The sequence below is a fragment of the Manacus vitellinus genome, unplaced genomic scaffold, assembly GCF_001715985.3.
Source record: "Manacus vitellinus isolate BGI_N305 unplaced genomic scaffold, ASM171598v3 scaffold_6_pilon, whole genome shotgun sequence".
In the NCBI taxonomy this organism is placed as follows: domain Eukaryota; kingdom Metazoa; phylum Chordata; class Aves; order Passeriformes; family Pipridae; genus Manacus; species Manacus vitellinus.
The window spans coordinates 21,564,735-21,579,540 of NW_021940750.1; the positions used below are offsets into that span (position 1 = coordinate 21,564,735).

Below are 14,806 nucleotides of genomic sequence, written 5' to 3' on the forward strand. Positions count from 1 at the left end.
TTGTAACAGCAAAGACAACAATGGTGTTACTTATCTTCCTTGGGATTTTTGCGAACTGAATGATTCTGACACTAAATAGTTGTGGGACCTGAGTCAAGTGAGTTGCCATTCTTGTGCCTCAGTTTCATGGATAATGGTTTATAAAAGGGGATTAAGTTTATGCTGTGAGATCTTCAGAGTATGCACCTTGACCTATGCATCCTTCTTGGCTGTGAGATATACTAAGGGATAATCTAGTAGATCCTGACTGTGGAGCAACTGAAGAAACTTTTTCTCATTCCTATTTTGTGGCTTACATTTCTTTTGGATTTATGTGAATTATTTGCTCACATGAAGAAAGTGAGGATGGTACTGTTAAAAAGCATTCTGAAGTTCTTCAATTAAAGATGCAGTTTAAGCGCCAAAATAGTAGTGTTATTGTAACACGTGCTAGAGAAACAAGCTGCCCTGAGTGAGTTCATGTGTTGCTGGGTAAGCCAGTATTTTCTGGTATAGTGAACAGCGCTGCACAATTGGAAATACTTGCATGGCCCTCATGGAGCTAGCCAGCCAGACTGGTAATTTGTGAGATGAACACCCAAGAAAGAGACTGGCTTATGAATACAGATCGAAAAGAGATTTGGCCCTGATAGCATCAATCTGCAGCAGGACCCTACAGAGATTTCTGGCAGTACCCTAGGGAGAGGAGAAGGCTTTGAAGTGGTATGTAGCAGTTACAGCTTGTGAGGCTGCAGCGCATGCACCTGGTCCTAAAGCAGTGAAGTGCCCTAAAAGGTAAACTGCATAACAAGAGGTCTCCCGAGTCTCTTGCATAGGAGGTGCTATTTATCACTCCCAGCTGCAAGCAGCAGCAACCTCTAATACAATGGAATGATGCCTCAGGCCAGTCTACACATTTATAAGCACATTAATAAATCATCGTAAAAATAAAACACGTTTATTGCCATTATAAATTTACATGGAACAGTTGTTATCTGTGAGACCCTCTCTTCTTACCCTCTCATTGCTACAGACATGGATTAGATGCCAGAGGTATGGATATGGGAGAAAGGGGATGCAGAACATGTAAGGACTCCAGGTCTTCAGACAGGAGCCCAAATTGATGCCCCAGTTTGACAGTTCATCTGTGTGATTGACATGGGATAGTTGGTTACCAACATCTTGTAGCCAGGGACCTTGCACATCCCAGTGGTTTGTGAAAGCCAGAGGGAATGGGCCAGGGCATCACCACCCTAGTATTTCCATTCTAGAGTGTACTGGGGACAGAGACAGGTAATAAGACCATTGTGACTGCCCTGGGGAGAACATGGGGCAGCCAAAACAGTGCAGCATTTCTGCTTCTGAGCTACTGCAGAGACTGTGCTGGCCATGCCACCGGGTTAGCATAGGACAAGATGGTGCTGACCTGCTTCCGGATGGGCCTGCCACTGTGAAAGCAGGATGACATTCACCTGGTTGGCTGAGCTTTTGGGTCATGTGCCACAGCCTGCATGCAGTCACATTGACACCAGGACTGGAAGGGCTGCCAGGTGCTGTGATAACTCCTTTAGTGGCCCTGGGTTGCTGTGCTGGGTGCAGCAGTCTCAATGTGCTGGCCTGGTGTGTGGTATTTTTGCAGGGACTGGGTGCTTCTGAAGTGCTGGATGACATTTGATAGGTACAGGATTGCTTTCTGGGTCACTGGACTCTCTTAAAACTTCAGGCCTTGAGAGGTCAGAGTGAGTCTGAGGAGCGACTTCCCGTTCATTGGAAAAGAAGGTGAGAGAGCTTGTTGTCTGACATTTCATGACGGTTTTTTAGCTGATTCTGAGCCTGGTAGCTTAGGCTTATGGATTTTTGTTAGCTTTTGAGGCTGCGACTAGCATAGCAAAGGTTTTTCTTTGGTTTTAACAGCAGTCTGTCATTTGTTTCCTCATACTGTTGTAATTTTATGAGGGAAGCCGCCTGGGAGTTACAAGTCTCCCAAAGAATCCAGCTGTGATTTATGAATGGGCCATCAACAGTTATTATGCCAGCCACTGCATGCATTCATTCTAATAAATTTCCTGCATCTTCCATAGCAGCTTGTTTTACTCCTGTTTATTGATACTGTGGTTTTAACAAAAGCAGCACATCAATTACAGTAATTGCATTCAGCACTGCTGGAGCTGTGGTCTGAGGACAGGTTGTGGATCCTGGATGGGGGATTAAGGGCCATTGAGAGGACCTAGAGAGAAGAGAGCAGAGGTAGAGTCAATACCCAGGCAGATTTCCTTTGATGCTTTGTAACCCTGTAGTTTTAATGTCTTTCTAAGAAAGAGGAGGAGGCGAGATCATTATAGGTGTGGCCCAAATGAATCTGGCCTACTGGGCTATGCCAGTTCTAAATTATTTTCAAATATGAGATATCAATCAGGGTTTTGCACCATTTTTAATTGCCATTTTTTCCTGTTTTATCTATAGAAGTTTTTTAGTGATTGAAGTAGTAAATATGGATTTGATGCATGGACTATTGAATAGATAAGGAATTGGCTGGATGACTGCACCCAAAGGGTTGCAGTCAAGATCTCAATGTCCAAATGCAGATCAGTAACAAGTGGTGTCCCTTGGGGCTCTGTATTGGGACTGGTACTGTTCAATATCCTTACTGTGTGACAGCCTTTCCCTGGCTGACTGAAGTCAGACTGCTTCAGTTCCTGTTTCCTTAGCCCTGAGCTTTTTCTCATTTCAGTCACAACTTCCAGAATTCAGTCCTCTAAGAGCTAACTGCTTTTCCCAGATCCCTGTGCATCTCACCTGGCACTCAGTTCTATCTAAGTTGGACCACAGGTGAGATGAGTTCACCATAGCTCAGCACTCAGTGTAGCATTGCACGGTCCCTGTAGTAGATCTGTGCAGGAAATTCAGCATGGAATAACAGAAGGCTGCAAACAGGAGTCTGGTTCACCAGTGGAGGTGTGAGAGAATGGAGGACTACAGAAACAGAAGATGCTGTGAGAGGTTAAAAACATTATACACATGAGTACTCATACTTAAGTATATGTACATACATAGAAAATTCTTGTGGATATTAAGATTGAGAAAACCTTTGGCCTGGGTTAGACCTGCTATACAGTGAGTCCAGATACTCTGTTTTCCAGTGATAGTGTTATTCCTCCAGGCAAATGAATTAATAGTGCTCTCCATACTATTCCTTTGTGGATTAGACCTCCAGCGCTACAACCACAGCCCTTCTGCTTTTATTCTTTATTCTTGGATTTATTCCCAGTTTTGTCTATGAAATGATCATTTAGTACATGAGCAATATGCTGATTTCCCGTTATGGTTATTACATTTTCTGTTTATAAATCAGGAATTAATTTGTCTTTTTTGGGTCCCTTGATGCCTTTTTGCTTTAATAGCCAAGTATGTTTGGTCTGTGTAATCTAATGAAAAATAAGGATAGTAGATAGTGAAAAGTGATATCCCCAGCAACCTGTCATCCTCCTCAGAACCTGGGGGACCCTCTTTCCCTCTTTTTATCTTTTTTTTTTTTTTTCCATCCCAGAGACCCACTTGCATCTGTCACTTGCTGATAAGAGACTCTTGTGCTCTTTGGTAGTTAAAAGATAGGCCAGGGCTGGAGGGGAGGAGGGCTTTGTCAGTCACCTGGGAGTGATCTGCAGCCCTGCCACTAAATTGTTCTGTGACCTTCACCTTCTTGCATAGCAGAATAATTGAAATCAGATATAAAATAACTGATTCAGTAAGTCTGTTTCACTGCCAGTTCTGTTCCACATTGCTGCACCATAATGCATATGCATACTGCTTTGTTAAATTTGAAATGTCTTAAGTGCTTTTCTTTTTGTGGAGCTTAGTAGAAGTGTGTGTTGGGAAGATTATGGCAAATGTGTACTGCAAGAGCAGTGTAAAGGGCACAGTTCTTTCATCCCCAGTGCTGTTTGTTTTGGAGACTACCAGCCAGAGATTCTCCTGCTGTGTGAAGCACACTCTTTTCTTTCCCCTGAGCAAAGCAACTCTCCATGCAGCATTCAAGTCCCTGGCTGATCCAGGGCACAGAAAGCTAGTGGCTAGATTCTGGGCTTATTTTCGTAGGTCTTGCTTCTTTACCCTTACTGCTGTTACTTTAGAGAGAAGAATTCGGCCTCAGAACTGTAAATCCTGGATGGTCTTCAGCAAGGTAGGGCAGAGAAAAAAAAATTTTGAATTCCAAAGCTTTCTGTTTGAAGCTTCTCGGTGGGAGCAGTTCTCTCAGGAAGGGGAAGGAAAGTGCATATCTGCAGAGAGGGAATGCACCCAATACCAGGTTGCTCAGGAATGGTGATGGTAAGTGTGGTTTGGGATGCAAATGCTTGAATTGCTGGCAGGTAAATCCCCATGCACAGCTACAGAGCTGTGGAAAAGTCACTGCTGTTGTCCTCACTTCTGCAAGGGTTTTCTCTCCTCTTGAAAATACTCTGTCCTTTGGAGACGTATTATTTTTGCAGGAGGGTAAAAGATGGGGAGTGACCTACCGACTCTTTCCTGCTGGGTTCCTGTGCTAATGCATAAGTCCTGGCAGATGAGAGGCCAGCAGGAATCCTTTTTGTGTGTGAGGCTGGGTTTGCCAGAGAACATTTAATGCTGGGAATGCAGGGTTGGTTTCTGTGTTTTCGGGGCATGTTTGATATTTGTCTCTTGCTGTGTCATCTCCATTCCCCTTTATAGAGGGCTTTGAATTTGCCAGTTTGTAGAATGTGTTGGGCTATGGGAGCTAAATGGTTAACCCTGCAGTGGTCTGGGTTGTCCTTACTAACCAGACAGGAAGGAAAGACAGTAGCCTAAAACATTAGGAAACAGTGTGAAATTCCCATTTAAGCAGACTTCACCCTGTGTCACCTTCTCCCCAAAAACAGGCGGCTGTTGCAGTTTTGTCTGTACTGTGTTGGGGACTGGAGAGGGTGGAGGGAGAAGACAGCAGAGGAACAGAGCCATGTTTTCCCCTCTTGCCGGAGGGCATTATTGTCTAAATAGGCAGTTTAGTTAGATGTTTACTAGATGAGAGTCAGGGGAACTCGAGATCTCTAGGGAGAATTCATGCAAAGCTGGAGACTATAAAAATGCCCCTGAGCAAGTGAATTTCTAGCAATAACACTGTCGCTTTTACTAGGAAATTAAAAATTAAAAGGGAGATAAATCATGCTTCTTAAATATAGTCTACCATTTGTCCCTCTTGGCCTTAGAGACAATTTAGAGTGAATGCTAAAATACAAAAGCTACACAAAGGGCCTTTCACAATATTTGTTTAAGGTCTGCATTTTATTAGCTGTGGACACCTGTCCTTTGTTCCAGGTTCATTCAGCTGTTGATCTATTTTCTGTAGTATTTCAAGGTATTGTTTTGCCTTAGCATCCCAAGTTAAGGCAGTATATCCAGCACTTAGATTATTTATATCTGGGTATGTGTGTGTAAATGTAGTTGGTTCTTTAATGCAAACTCAGAGAAGCTTGCAGAATGAGATACCGCTATGATTTTAGGTGTATTCTACACTTTAAACTCAGAACATGGTTTTCTAGCTGATTTTTATAGTTAGCATTAGGTTGTCCTGGTAAGGCCCTGGCAACTTGTGAATCTGGGCTTCTGAAATGTGAGTCTGATTAAGTCAGTCTTTGCATTAGGTTTTGCACAAACTGCATGAGCTGTCTTGAAGCAATTAAGTTTGGAGCAGTTTTCAAAGTAGTTATTAAATATGCATATATTATGTAGATAAAGGGCTCAGTATGTTTAGGGAGACAAGAGAACTAGAAACCAGTTTGGCTTAAAAACATGGTAGTATTTGTTTAGGAAATGTCTCATACGGAGAGAGGGGAAAACCCAAATGAAAAGAAGATGATACTGTATGTGTGAGTTGTTCATAGAAATGCGCTGTTGTAATAGAGCCCTCAAATTTCCCTGCTGCAGCAGATGTCTGGAGTGAAGTTTCTTTTGCTGATGGAAAGTGCTGGTTGGGAGGCTGGGTTGGGCTGCCTTGCTAAGGTGTGATGGCCCAGGCCAAGAGGGTAGGGAAGGGGGTGTGGGGTGCTGCACAGTGGTCAGGTTTCTGGAGGGAGTACTGGCCGTGTCCTGAGGTGGGCTGGGCCAGGATGGGTGGGCCATGACACTGAGCTGGGCCAGGGTGGGTGATCAGGGAGGGGAAAGATCCAAGACTGTAGAGCAGGGTCAGAGTTTCTGGACTGTGTGGGGATGCAACTCTGAGATGGTGAGTGACTGCTTCATTTCTAAGATCCATGCTGTATGAAGGAAGGGTGCCTATGCCTACATGGTGTTGGTTGATGGACTCCATCTTTGAATCAAGATGTGTTTGCAGAACTGCATGTAGAAAGCTTCCTGACTGCTTGATATCTGCAATCACCTTACCTAAAGCAAGCTTTAGGATTGCTTGCTTTTGTGAGTGGTATAGAAACTGCCCCATATACACTGTATGATGTTTTCCAGGTCTCAGAGTGAGCCTCTTTTCCAACTTACAGCTATTTCTTTGGTTATTAACAGCTTTATGGTGCAGCAGGGTGACAATGAGGATAGTCCCAATTGGGGACCATCTTATGTGGTGACAGTGACCAAGCATGTCAGCTTGGAGAGGGTCAGAGAGACTTCTCTCTCCAGTCCAGCTCCCATCTATTCCTCAGCAGTGCACGGACTTGCTGCTGTCTCACAGTGTCTTACACAGGACAACACAATTACCCCATCCTTATAGCCTTACTTAAGGAACTTTAATTTGCTGTCAGGGAAAGTGCTGATGCTGCAGGTTGATTCTCTTTCATGTGGTAGGAGGAAAATACCTCGTTTAAATGATCGGCTATTTTTGTTATAAACAAACCTGTCACGCTCAAGCAAGCAATACTGTCACTAATCCCTTCTAGAGGCAAAGTGTTGGCCACAGGGGTAGGGTGGCAAGATTCAGGGGTATTAGTGGTCAGAAAATTTTCCAGCACTTTAAGTGCCCTAAAATCTTCTGTCAAACCTTAAAAGAAAGTGGCCTAACTGGTCACTTCTGGCTTAGTGGTCACTTCTGACTCTGACAGCTATATGTCCTGTCCTTGCTCTTCTCTGATAGTATAATCACAGAATCAATTAGATTGGAAAAGACCTCTGAGATGATCAAGTCCAACGAATGACTGAATATCACCATGTCAACTGAGACGATGGCACTAAGTGCCACGTCCAGTCTTTCTTTAATGTTATATCATATTTCCATAATGTTATTTCACCAGTAATAAACTGGAGTATTTCAAAGTCTGAGTGCTAAGGAAGTCCACTGCTAAGGAAGTGGTTTTGTCATTATCCTCATTTTGAAAGTGAGACACAGAAGTCAAGGTGTCAAGTCAAGGCAAGCATTTTGGGGTAGCTATGAGTCATAGGACACAATCCAGGCCTCCTTGTTCCTAGGCATTTAGGATCCTTTGGTTTTGTGCTTTGTGACAGTAACTTAAAAATCATCCATGGCAACAGGTGGTGAAATTGTTCTTTTTCAGTCTTGATGCAGGGAGTAATGGTAAATAGGCTGTCACTGTTATATGACTGGGAAGTGCAGTGGCTCTGTGTCTATGTACAACAGGCTTTGTCATGACTGTGTGTTCTATCCAGTGCATGACTATACCTAACCTGTGCCTAAATTAATTTCTCTTTTCTGACTTAGAAGAAAATTGTGACCATAAATACGGCCATAATTTTAAAGGGTCACCATTACATAGAGCAGATAGACTGAGAGTTCACACCTCTGAAGGTGCTGTGGAATTGGCCCTGCCTGTCTGCAACTGAGAGGGAGGAAGAAGTAAGCCTCATATCCACAAAGAGTTGTGTCATCTGACTTTTACCACGGGTTGGAACTCCCAGATAGGTCCAAGGAAGCTAGGCCCCTAAGCATCCATGTAGAAATTTGGGCCAAGATCTGCAAATTCACCAGTACGTTTCCCTAGGTGCAAAAGTTGTGTTTCTTTCTGATTTCAACAGCCCTTTCTGCACTGATTTCAGTACATTATTCTTGGCTAGCACTGAACTGTGTGTAATATGCTGTTTTTTAATAAATGCAATATGTTATTTTTGTAATATGTAATATGCTGTTTTTTAAGTCATAATGGGACTTGGCTTGACAAGTACGTATGGACAAGATTATTTGATTTTTAAAAAAGTCTGGAAAGATAGTTCTGGGTGTTTTTGCTGAGGAGGAAGAAAAAGTAAATGAAATTAACAATAGAGTAGAAAATATCTTGTTTATAAGCAAATAAACATAATAGCAAAACAGTTTATCTCCATCTCTCAGCTCCACCATCTGAAGACAATGGATAACTTCACAGAAGAAGCTAAGGTAGCTTGTACCAATAAGCATGATTACCACTATGGGTAAATGGTTAAAATACAAGACTGGAGCTAGACAAAACATTCTCATCTTTGTTCCATTGCAGATATATGTATGACCTTGGGGAGACCCACTGTCACATCATGTACCTCAACTTCCTAGTCTCGAAAGATGGGCGTTTGCTGGAGTGTAAGAAAAGCAAAAATTGATTGTGAGACTTCACTCATGTTTCTAAATTATTTTGAAGTCATGGGATGGAACAGTTATAGAAGCAGAGATTTTTATTTATAAAATAGGGAAAAAAGTATTTTTAAAAAATACATGCATTTAATTTCTGAAACTTGGTGTGGAAGGATGCTATCAGAGCACAATTTGTGACAGTACTGTCACAGGCTTTAGAAATGTGTGATGAGTATGTGGTGGCAGCTTTGCTCATGGAAAGTTAATTTCAGGTCCTAACAAGCATGAGGCAACTCCATTACATTTATGATTGAATACTGGTACATTTATCTCTTTGTTTGTAGGAAATGGTCAGTATCAAACAGTCTAGTTTGGGGAGAATGATGAAGCATTGACCTTTTGGGTCTTATCACATATGCAGACTAAATTCAGATGGGATAGAAGGGTTTCTTTATTAATGAACAACAAAAAAGGTTTGTTTTTATTTCTGCTATGACAAAAAAAGACCATCTCTTCTCTGTTTTAATCAGAACAGTAAAAATCTGACTTGAAACAAACATCCTAAAATTTAATGCAGGGCAACGTTCCACTAAACAGGGCCAACCAAGGAGAAGAATTTTTGATGGAATGAACACTGAGATGGAGCGGACTATCCAAGTCCTTTGTTCTGTGCTCACAGATGTAAGATCGGGATCTTGAATTCCTTTGCTTCTTTATTTTATCGCAAGAAATGCTGCGATTTACTTTTTCTTTCCTGTGTTAGTATTGCCCTCTACTGGACGAAACCAAAACTGCCCACCTGTGTTGCAAACCTGAAGCTGCGGGCAGGTAATGCATCATCTCCTTTCCCTCCTCTCTTGGGCCTTGGGCACACAGAGCCGGGAGAAACCAGCCCTACCTCTGACAGGCGTGATGACTGGCCAGGGTACCCAGATTTGAGCTCCTGAATGGCAGCATGTTTGTTGCTATACAACCAATGCATTTTTTAAATGTTGGTAGCTCAAGCTATTTGAGGAGTTGTACTTATTTTCAAGAAAGAGAGAAACTTAGAGCTGGTTATTGTGGGATTTGGCAAGTGGGGCTCCTTGGACTGAGTCATAGGCTCAGGATGAAACAGGTCCTCAATGGACAAGTTTGAGAGCTGCTGAGAGCAGTGAAAACTGATGAGTCTCCTGAATGTTATCTTCTACAGCAGCTATGCTTTTGGGACCTTGTCAGGTACTTTAGAATGAGATGTCACAATCTCTTGGAAGAACTAACACTGGACTTATGTAGCTTAAACTTGAGTTGCTGCATGGATGATGAGCACTTCTAAGTCACCACTACCCTAGTGTAAGATCTGAAAAAACCCCCTACGTTTCTAGCACTGGGATGAGAGCTGTTTTCTGTGCAGGCCAAACCCAAATGTTCCAGTCTGCAGTGGGGGGGCAACAAAATGATTCTGACCCAAGTGACTTTGGGCTTCAAGAAAAGAAAGGAGACAGATGGGAGAATAAACTCCACAGAGTTTAGCCTAGAAAGGTGTCCAAGGTTAACTACAACTTACAGGTAGAAGTCTGTATTGTCAAATTCTAGGACGTATATTTTTTGCAAACATGCACGTTTGGTATTTTATCTCTTGGAAGTCTGCCTTGTAGGTGTTCACTGGGCCTTATACTTATTTCGCTTGTCACAGCCCACAGCTGTAAGGGATGAGGATCAAGGGAGGAGTCCAGAGAAAGAACCAGAGGCTGAATGTATTCAGTGAAAACACACTGAGATACATTGCTCTACAAGGTGAAATCTCATCATGATCCCTCAGTGAATGAGTTTCTTTTTCTGATATTTCAGTTTTAGAAGTCTCAGTACTCAGAGTGATGTCCTGTGCAGGCTGTTTGATTTGGCTACAGAAGGGGGTACAGAAAAGCTTTGCATTGCTGCATGCTGGTAAGGAACCTGTACAGAGTTTCTTGAAGTGCCTCTGTGGGCAGCATCTATAATATCTGCATTTAGCAAACTGCTCTGTCTGCTTGCTGCTGGCCAAACACTGATACCTGGTAGCTTTTACGTATCCCTTGCTAGGGAATACGTGTCATTCTACAAAAGTGCAGAGTGCTTACCTATATTAGTTTAGGAGAATGCAGCATTTAATTTTACATCATTAAATTGCTAGAACACCAAGACAATATACATTATTATTTTAATTTAATATTAGCTTTCAGTCATTTTGGTGCTTGGTAGCCTGAAGATTTGGGTGATGTGTGTTACCAGTGCCCCCTCCCGGATAAGACCAGGTTTGTTCACAGCTGCCTGGGCCCTCCAGTGCTTCCCTGAAGGACAATCATGCCGAGCCATGGCTTGTGAAAAAGCTCAGCTCCTGCTTTCTCTGACTGTTGCCACATGACCCAACTGCACAGTAACAAAATCCCAGGAAAGATGCAGGATTGTTTTGATCAAGAGGGAATTTTCATGCGAGCTTTTGATTTTGTTCTTCTGTATAGAGAGGGCAAGCCAAGTGTTTGCTACATTTATTTTGCTTTTGCTGCTCACAAACTAGGTAATAAAAAGCCTGAAAAGGGCCTCATTTGATATAAAAACTGGGAAGTGTCATACTTCTTAACACTCTAAGGAATAAGAGACTTACTTCGCTATGATAAAAAATGCTTCATAAAAATGTGTTGTGAGCCTGCTTTGTGTGCAGTGAAACCCAGGCACAAGAAGAGGAATTGGCTTTGCCAGATCTCCCAGCAGATCTGCAGGAACAGATTTGAGTTCCTACTTTACCCTTCTGTCCTCTACCCTTCTGTAGACTGAATTCTGCTAGTTCAGTTCAGTACAGACTTCCAAGCGAAATGATAAAAGAGACTGTGGGATTTAGTAGGGATTTTGTCAAAGATTGGAGTTTGTAAGATCGTGTTCTCATACACAGTTACCATGTCATTTGTAGCCTGTTACAGATCTGTCTGTGCTCATGCCACTTGTCCCTATGTTGTTTTCATGTCCTTCTCTCTCTCCTGGTACCTCTGCATAGGATGTATTTTTTTTTAGGATCTGGTTGCTTTTCATTGGCAGTAATAACTCCTGTCCTCCTGTGGCAGCTGTTGAGCTGAAGTCCTTTTTTCCCTTGATAGGTGCCCAGATTGGGTCGTTTGCTGTTTGTTGTGTTTGGACAAATTTTATTTCTTGCATGTCTTACTGTTCAGTAAATTGCAGCTAAAGATTGTCTTTAACAGGGCAATAAAGAATCCTTCATTCTCTGCAAGGCTATCTCCCATCATGGTCTCCTGTGGAAAATCTTTAGAGCTTATATGTACACATCATGCCTCAGAGGAAGCTATCAAAAAAGACTTGGGGCTGTACTCTGAAGGGGTTTATTAACCTGACTGATGTGAATGAAGGCTGCAGGGTACTAAGAGACTTAACTACTGATGGTGGAGAGACTCTGTAGATAAGAACTACTTATGGAAGGACAGTTCAGCAACAGGCTGATAAAGTTGCAACCATTTCACTCCCCTGTGAGTAATGGAACAACAAAAAATTTCTGTAGGAAAGTTCAGGTATTATTATTGCCTAGGTTTCAGGATAGATTCTGGGGGTCTTACTTAGAAGAATTGTTCATGGTTCACTAAGTTATTTAGAGCTGTTCATTGAAGTCCTCCCCTCGAGCTGTAAATAAGCCCTCTATCTGACAACTGCAAAGTAATAGTACTAGGGATGGATGAGAATTTCCTGGGGAATCCCTAGCGTGCTTGCCAGCCTTAGTTGAGATCTGTGTATACATACTCAAATATATAACTTTCTCCTAATACTGTGGGTTTTTTCAATGTGTATTCTGTGGTATCTGATCTACCAGCAGATGGGAGTCTGTCAGCACAGCTCCTGCCACCGTGGTTAAAAGCAGATGAGTTCAGATGAGTCTCAGGAATACTTCCCTTTCATCATAGCAGGTCATTGGAGACAACATTCTTATTATCAAAGTGACTGGCTGTTTTCCTGTGTTTGCCAATTGCTGTCTCATTCTCTCTTCTAAGATAGTGAAGTTCAGGAATGATATCCCCCTGTCAAATGCATTGTTCTTTTTTATTTTATTTTTCCTTTTTATTTTCTTTTTACTTCCTTTTTCTTTTTTTTTTAATTAAAAAAATTTTTTTTTTCTTTTACTTTCCATCCAGAAAAAGAAAGGCTTCCTGGAGAACATAAAGCAGATTATCAGCAGAGATGTAGATAATATAATGCACTACTTAATTTCTGAGATGCTGGGCTTCATAGGCCAAATATTAGTTCATTAAATGCAAGCTTGCACTTGTGATGTTTTACACATGGCTGTGTTGTTGAGCAGTTGGCAGATGTTTCAGGTGTCTGAACTACATTAATAGCAGGGATGGTTAAGTTCAAGATTGAGTGATGTAGGAGAGAGCCTAATTATCAAAGGCTCAAAGATTGGGTCAGGTTTGGGTACATTGGCAAAGCAGTTTGCAGAGTTCTAAGTTCAAAACAAAATGGCCTTTTGCTGTGCTGATCTCAGTTACTTTCCTCTAATTGGTCCCTCATCAACTGCCCTACCAAGACATATCTTCAGGAATTCTGCTTACATTGACTATTGTAGTTTTATGTTGAAAGCATTGTGGCACACCTGCCTTGTAAAATGGTGCTGCTTGCCTCTGCTTTTAACACAGTTTTCATTCTTAAAGGAAAGATGTCTTAAATTGCATCTAGGCTGCTCAATCTAGTCAATGTTCTTCTTTTTCTTTCCCTTTATTTCCCTGTTCTGTACTTTTTTTCATCAGAATGAGAGACTGGGACAAGGCTGCAGTGGCTACTTAAATCCTCTCCATTCAGTTGCTGTAAGAGTTAGAGCAGCAGAATGTTCCCCGTTGTCAGTCTCCAATTTGTGGCAGTAACACTGCTTTTTTTGGCCAGCCCTTGGAGTGCTGTATGGGTGTTTCTGCTGTGCTGGCAGTGTCATGGTTAGCAAGGAAAATTGGGTCATCTTAGGGAGGGAGCACACGTACACCAGTAGCAGGGATTGGGTCTTCTCTCCTCTTTTCTCAGTGTGTTGGAAGAGAAGCATGTTTCTGGCTGAGGGCTTATTTGTAATGGACAGGATTTCTCCTGCCTCCAGCCAGGTGTCAAGCCTGTCATGGCAAATTCACTGTGGGCTGGCATGAGGGATTGGAGGGGGAAGCTAGCCAGGATTTGCAGGCATGCAGCCACACAACCCTGCTGCTGGGACTGAAAAGAGAACCTAACAGGCCACTGGGGCTGATTGAGGAAAACCATGGCACCTGGTTATTCTTTATTCTATGGGCAAAGGCCAAACAGCAGCAGCTGTAGTGAAGAGGTGAGTAAGCAGAAGTGATGTGCAGAGCTGAGATGACGTATGTATGTTTTGAATCATTGTGGTACACAGTTGAATTCCTTCCTATAATGGATTGGCCTGGGCCAAACCTGCTGATTGCAGAGACCACCTGATGTGTGTTTTGCCTTCAGAGTCACACTAGTGTATAATCACCCATTTCTCTAATATCAGCCATAGTTCCTCTGGCCTGTCTAGATGCAGTCCTGGAGAAATCTGGAAATGGACAGATGGGAAAGTCCCTGAGCAGTTGTCTCCTTAGGGCAGAGGCTTCTCTTGGAGCAATGGTGGCTGTCCTGTGCTTTTCCTTATGCCACTTGTTTAGAGTCCTTGGGTGTTGCAGCCTGTCACTCCGTACCACAAGCATTGCTCTTACAAAGTAAGGGTGAAAAGAGTATATGTGTATGTGGTGAAATAACTGAGGTTCTGACCTTGGAGCAGAAGAGGAGAAGGAACTGTGAAGCTAAGGGATTGAATCCTTCCTTTCTAATATCTCTGCACAGTCAAAACTGAGATTTATTGCTTCCCTTGTATTACTGGTTTACTTTGCTATTTTGAGTCTAAACAAGGCTGGGGAAGGTACATGACACTTTTCCTCATTGCTGGAAAACTTATATCAATCAAGATAATTGAAGTTCTGGATAGAATCATTTATGTCAGGCAGAGTTTCCCTTTCCTTTCTTTCCTTCTCCTTCTCACAGCCCAGTACTTGGATTTCATTTACTGGGAGTAATAATTATGTTCTCAGTTTGGGGAGACTAAATCTGGGGATGCATTCTACAGGAAGTCCAGGGATTAGGTGGCTGTTCCTGCTGATTCTGGGCAAAGCCACTTTTTGCATTTGGCACTGAAGTTCACCATCCACAAGAAAGGGTTCGTGGTGATTTATGACTTCTACTGAACATGGAAACAATGATCTACTTGTATTTGCTTGCACTCAAAAAGCACAAAAGAAACAGCCTTTACGAGAGAAGGTG

General features: G+C 42.4%; 1 protein-coding gene across 22 annotated transcripts in view; it reads left to right on the forward strand.

The window, feature by feature from the left end:
- NRXN3 (neurexin 3) overlaps positions 1-14,806 on the forward strand; it is a 935,277-nt gene that overhangs the window by 127,139 nt on the left and 793,332 nt on the right. The window contains exon 1 of one of the 22 annotated variants that reach the window (XM_018082462.2): positions 10,338-10,420. The exons of the other annotated variants lie outside the window; for them this stretch is intronic. Coding sequence (XP_017937951.1) covers positions 10,351-10,420 — 70 coding nt within the window. The 5' untranslated portion in view covers positions 10,338-10,350. Of the gene's footprint in view, positions 1-10,337; positions 10,421-14,806 lie in introns of those variants that run through there. 22 annotated transcript variants of the gene reach the window in all.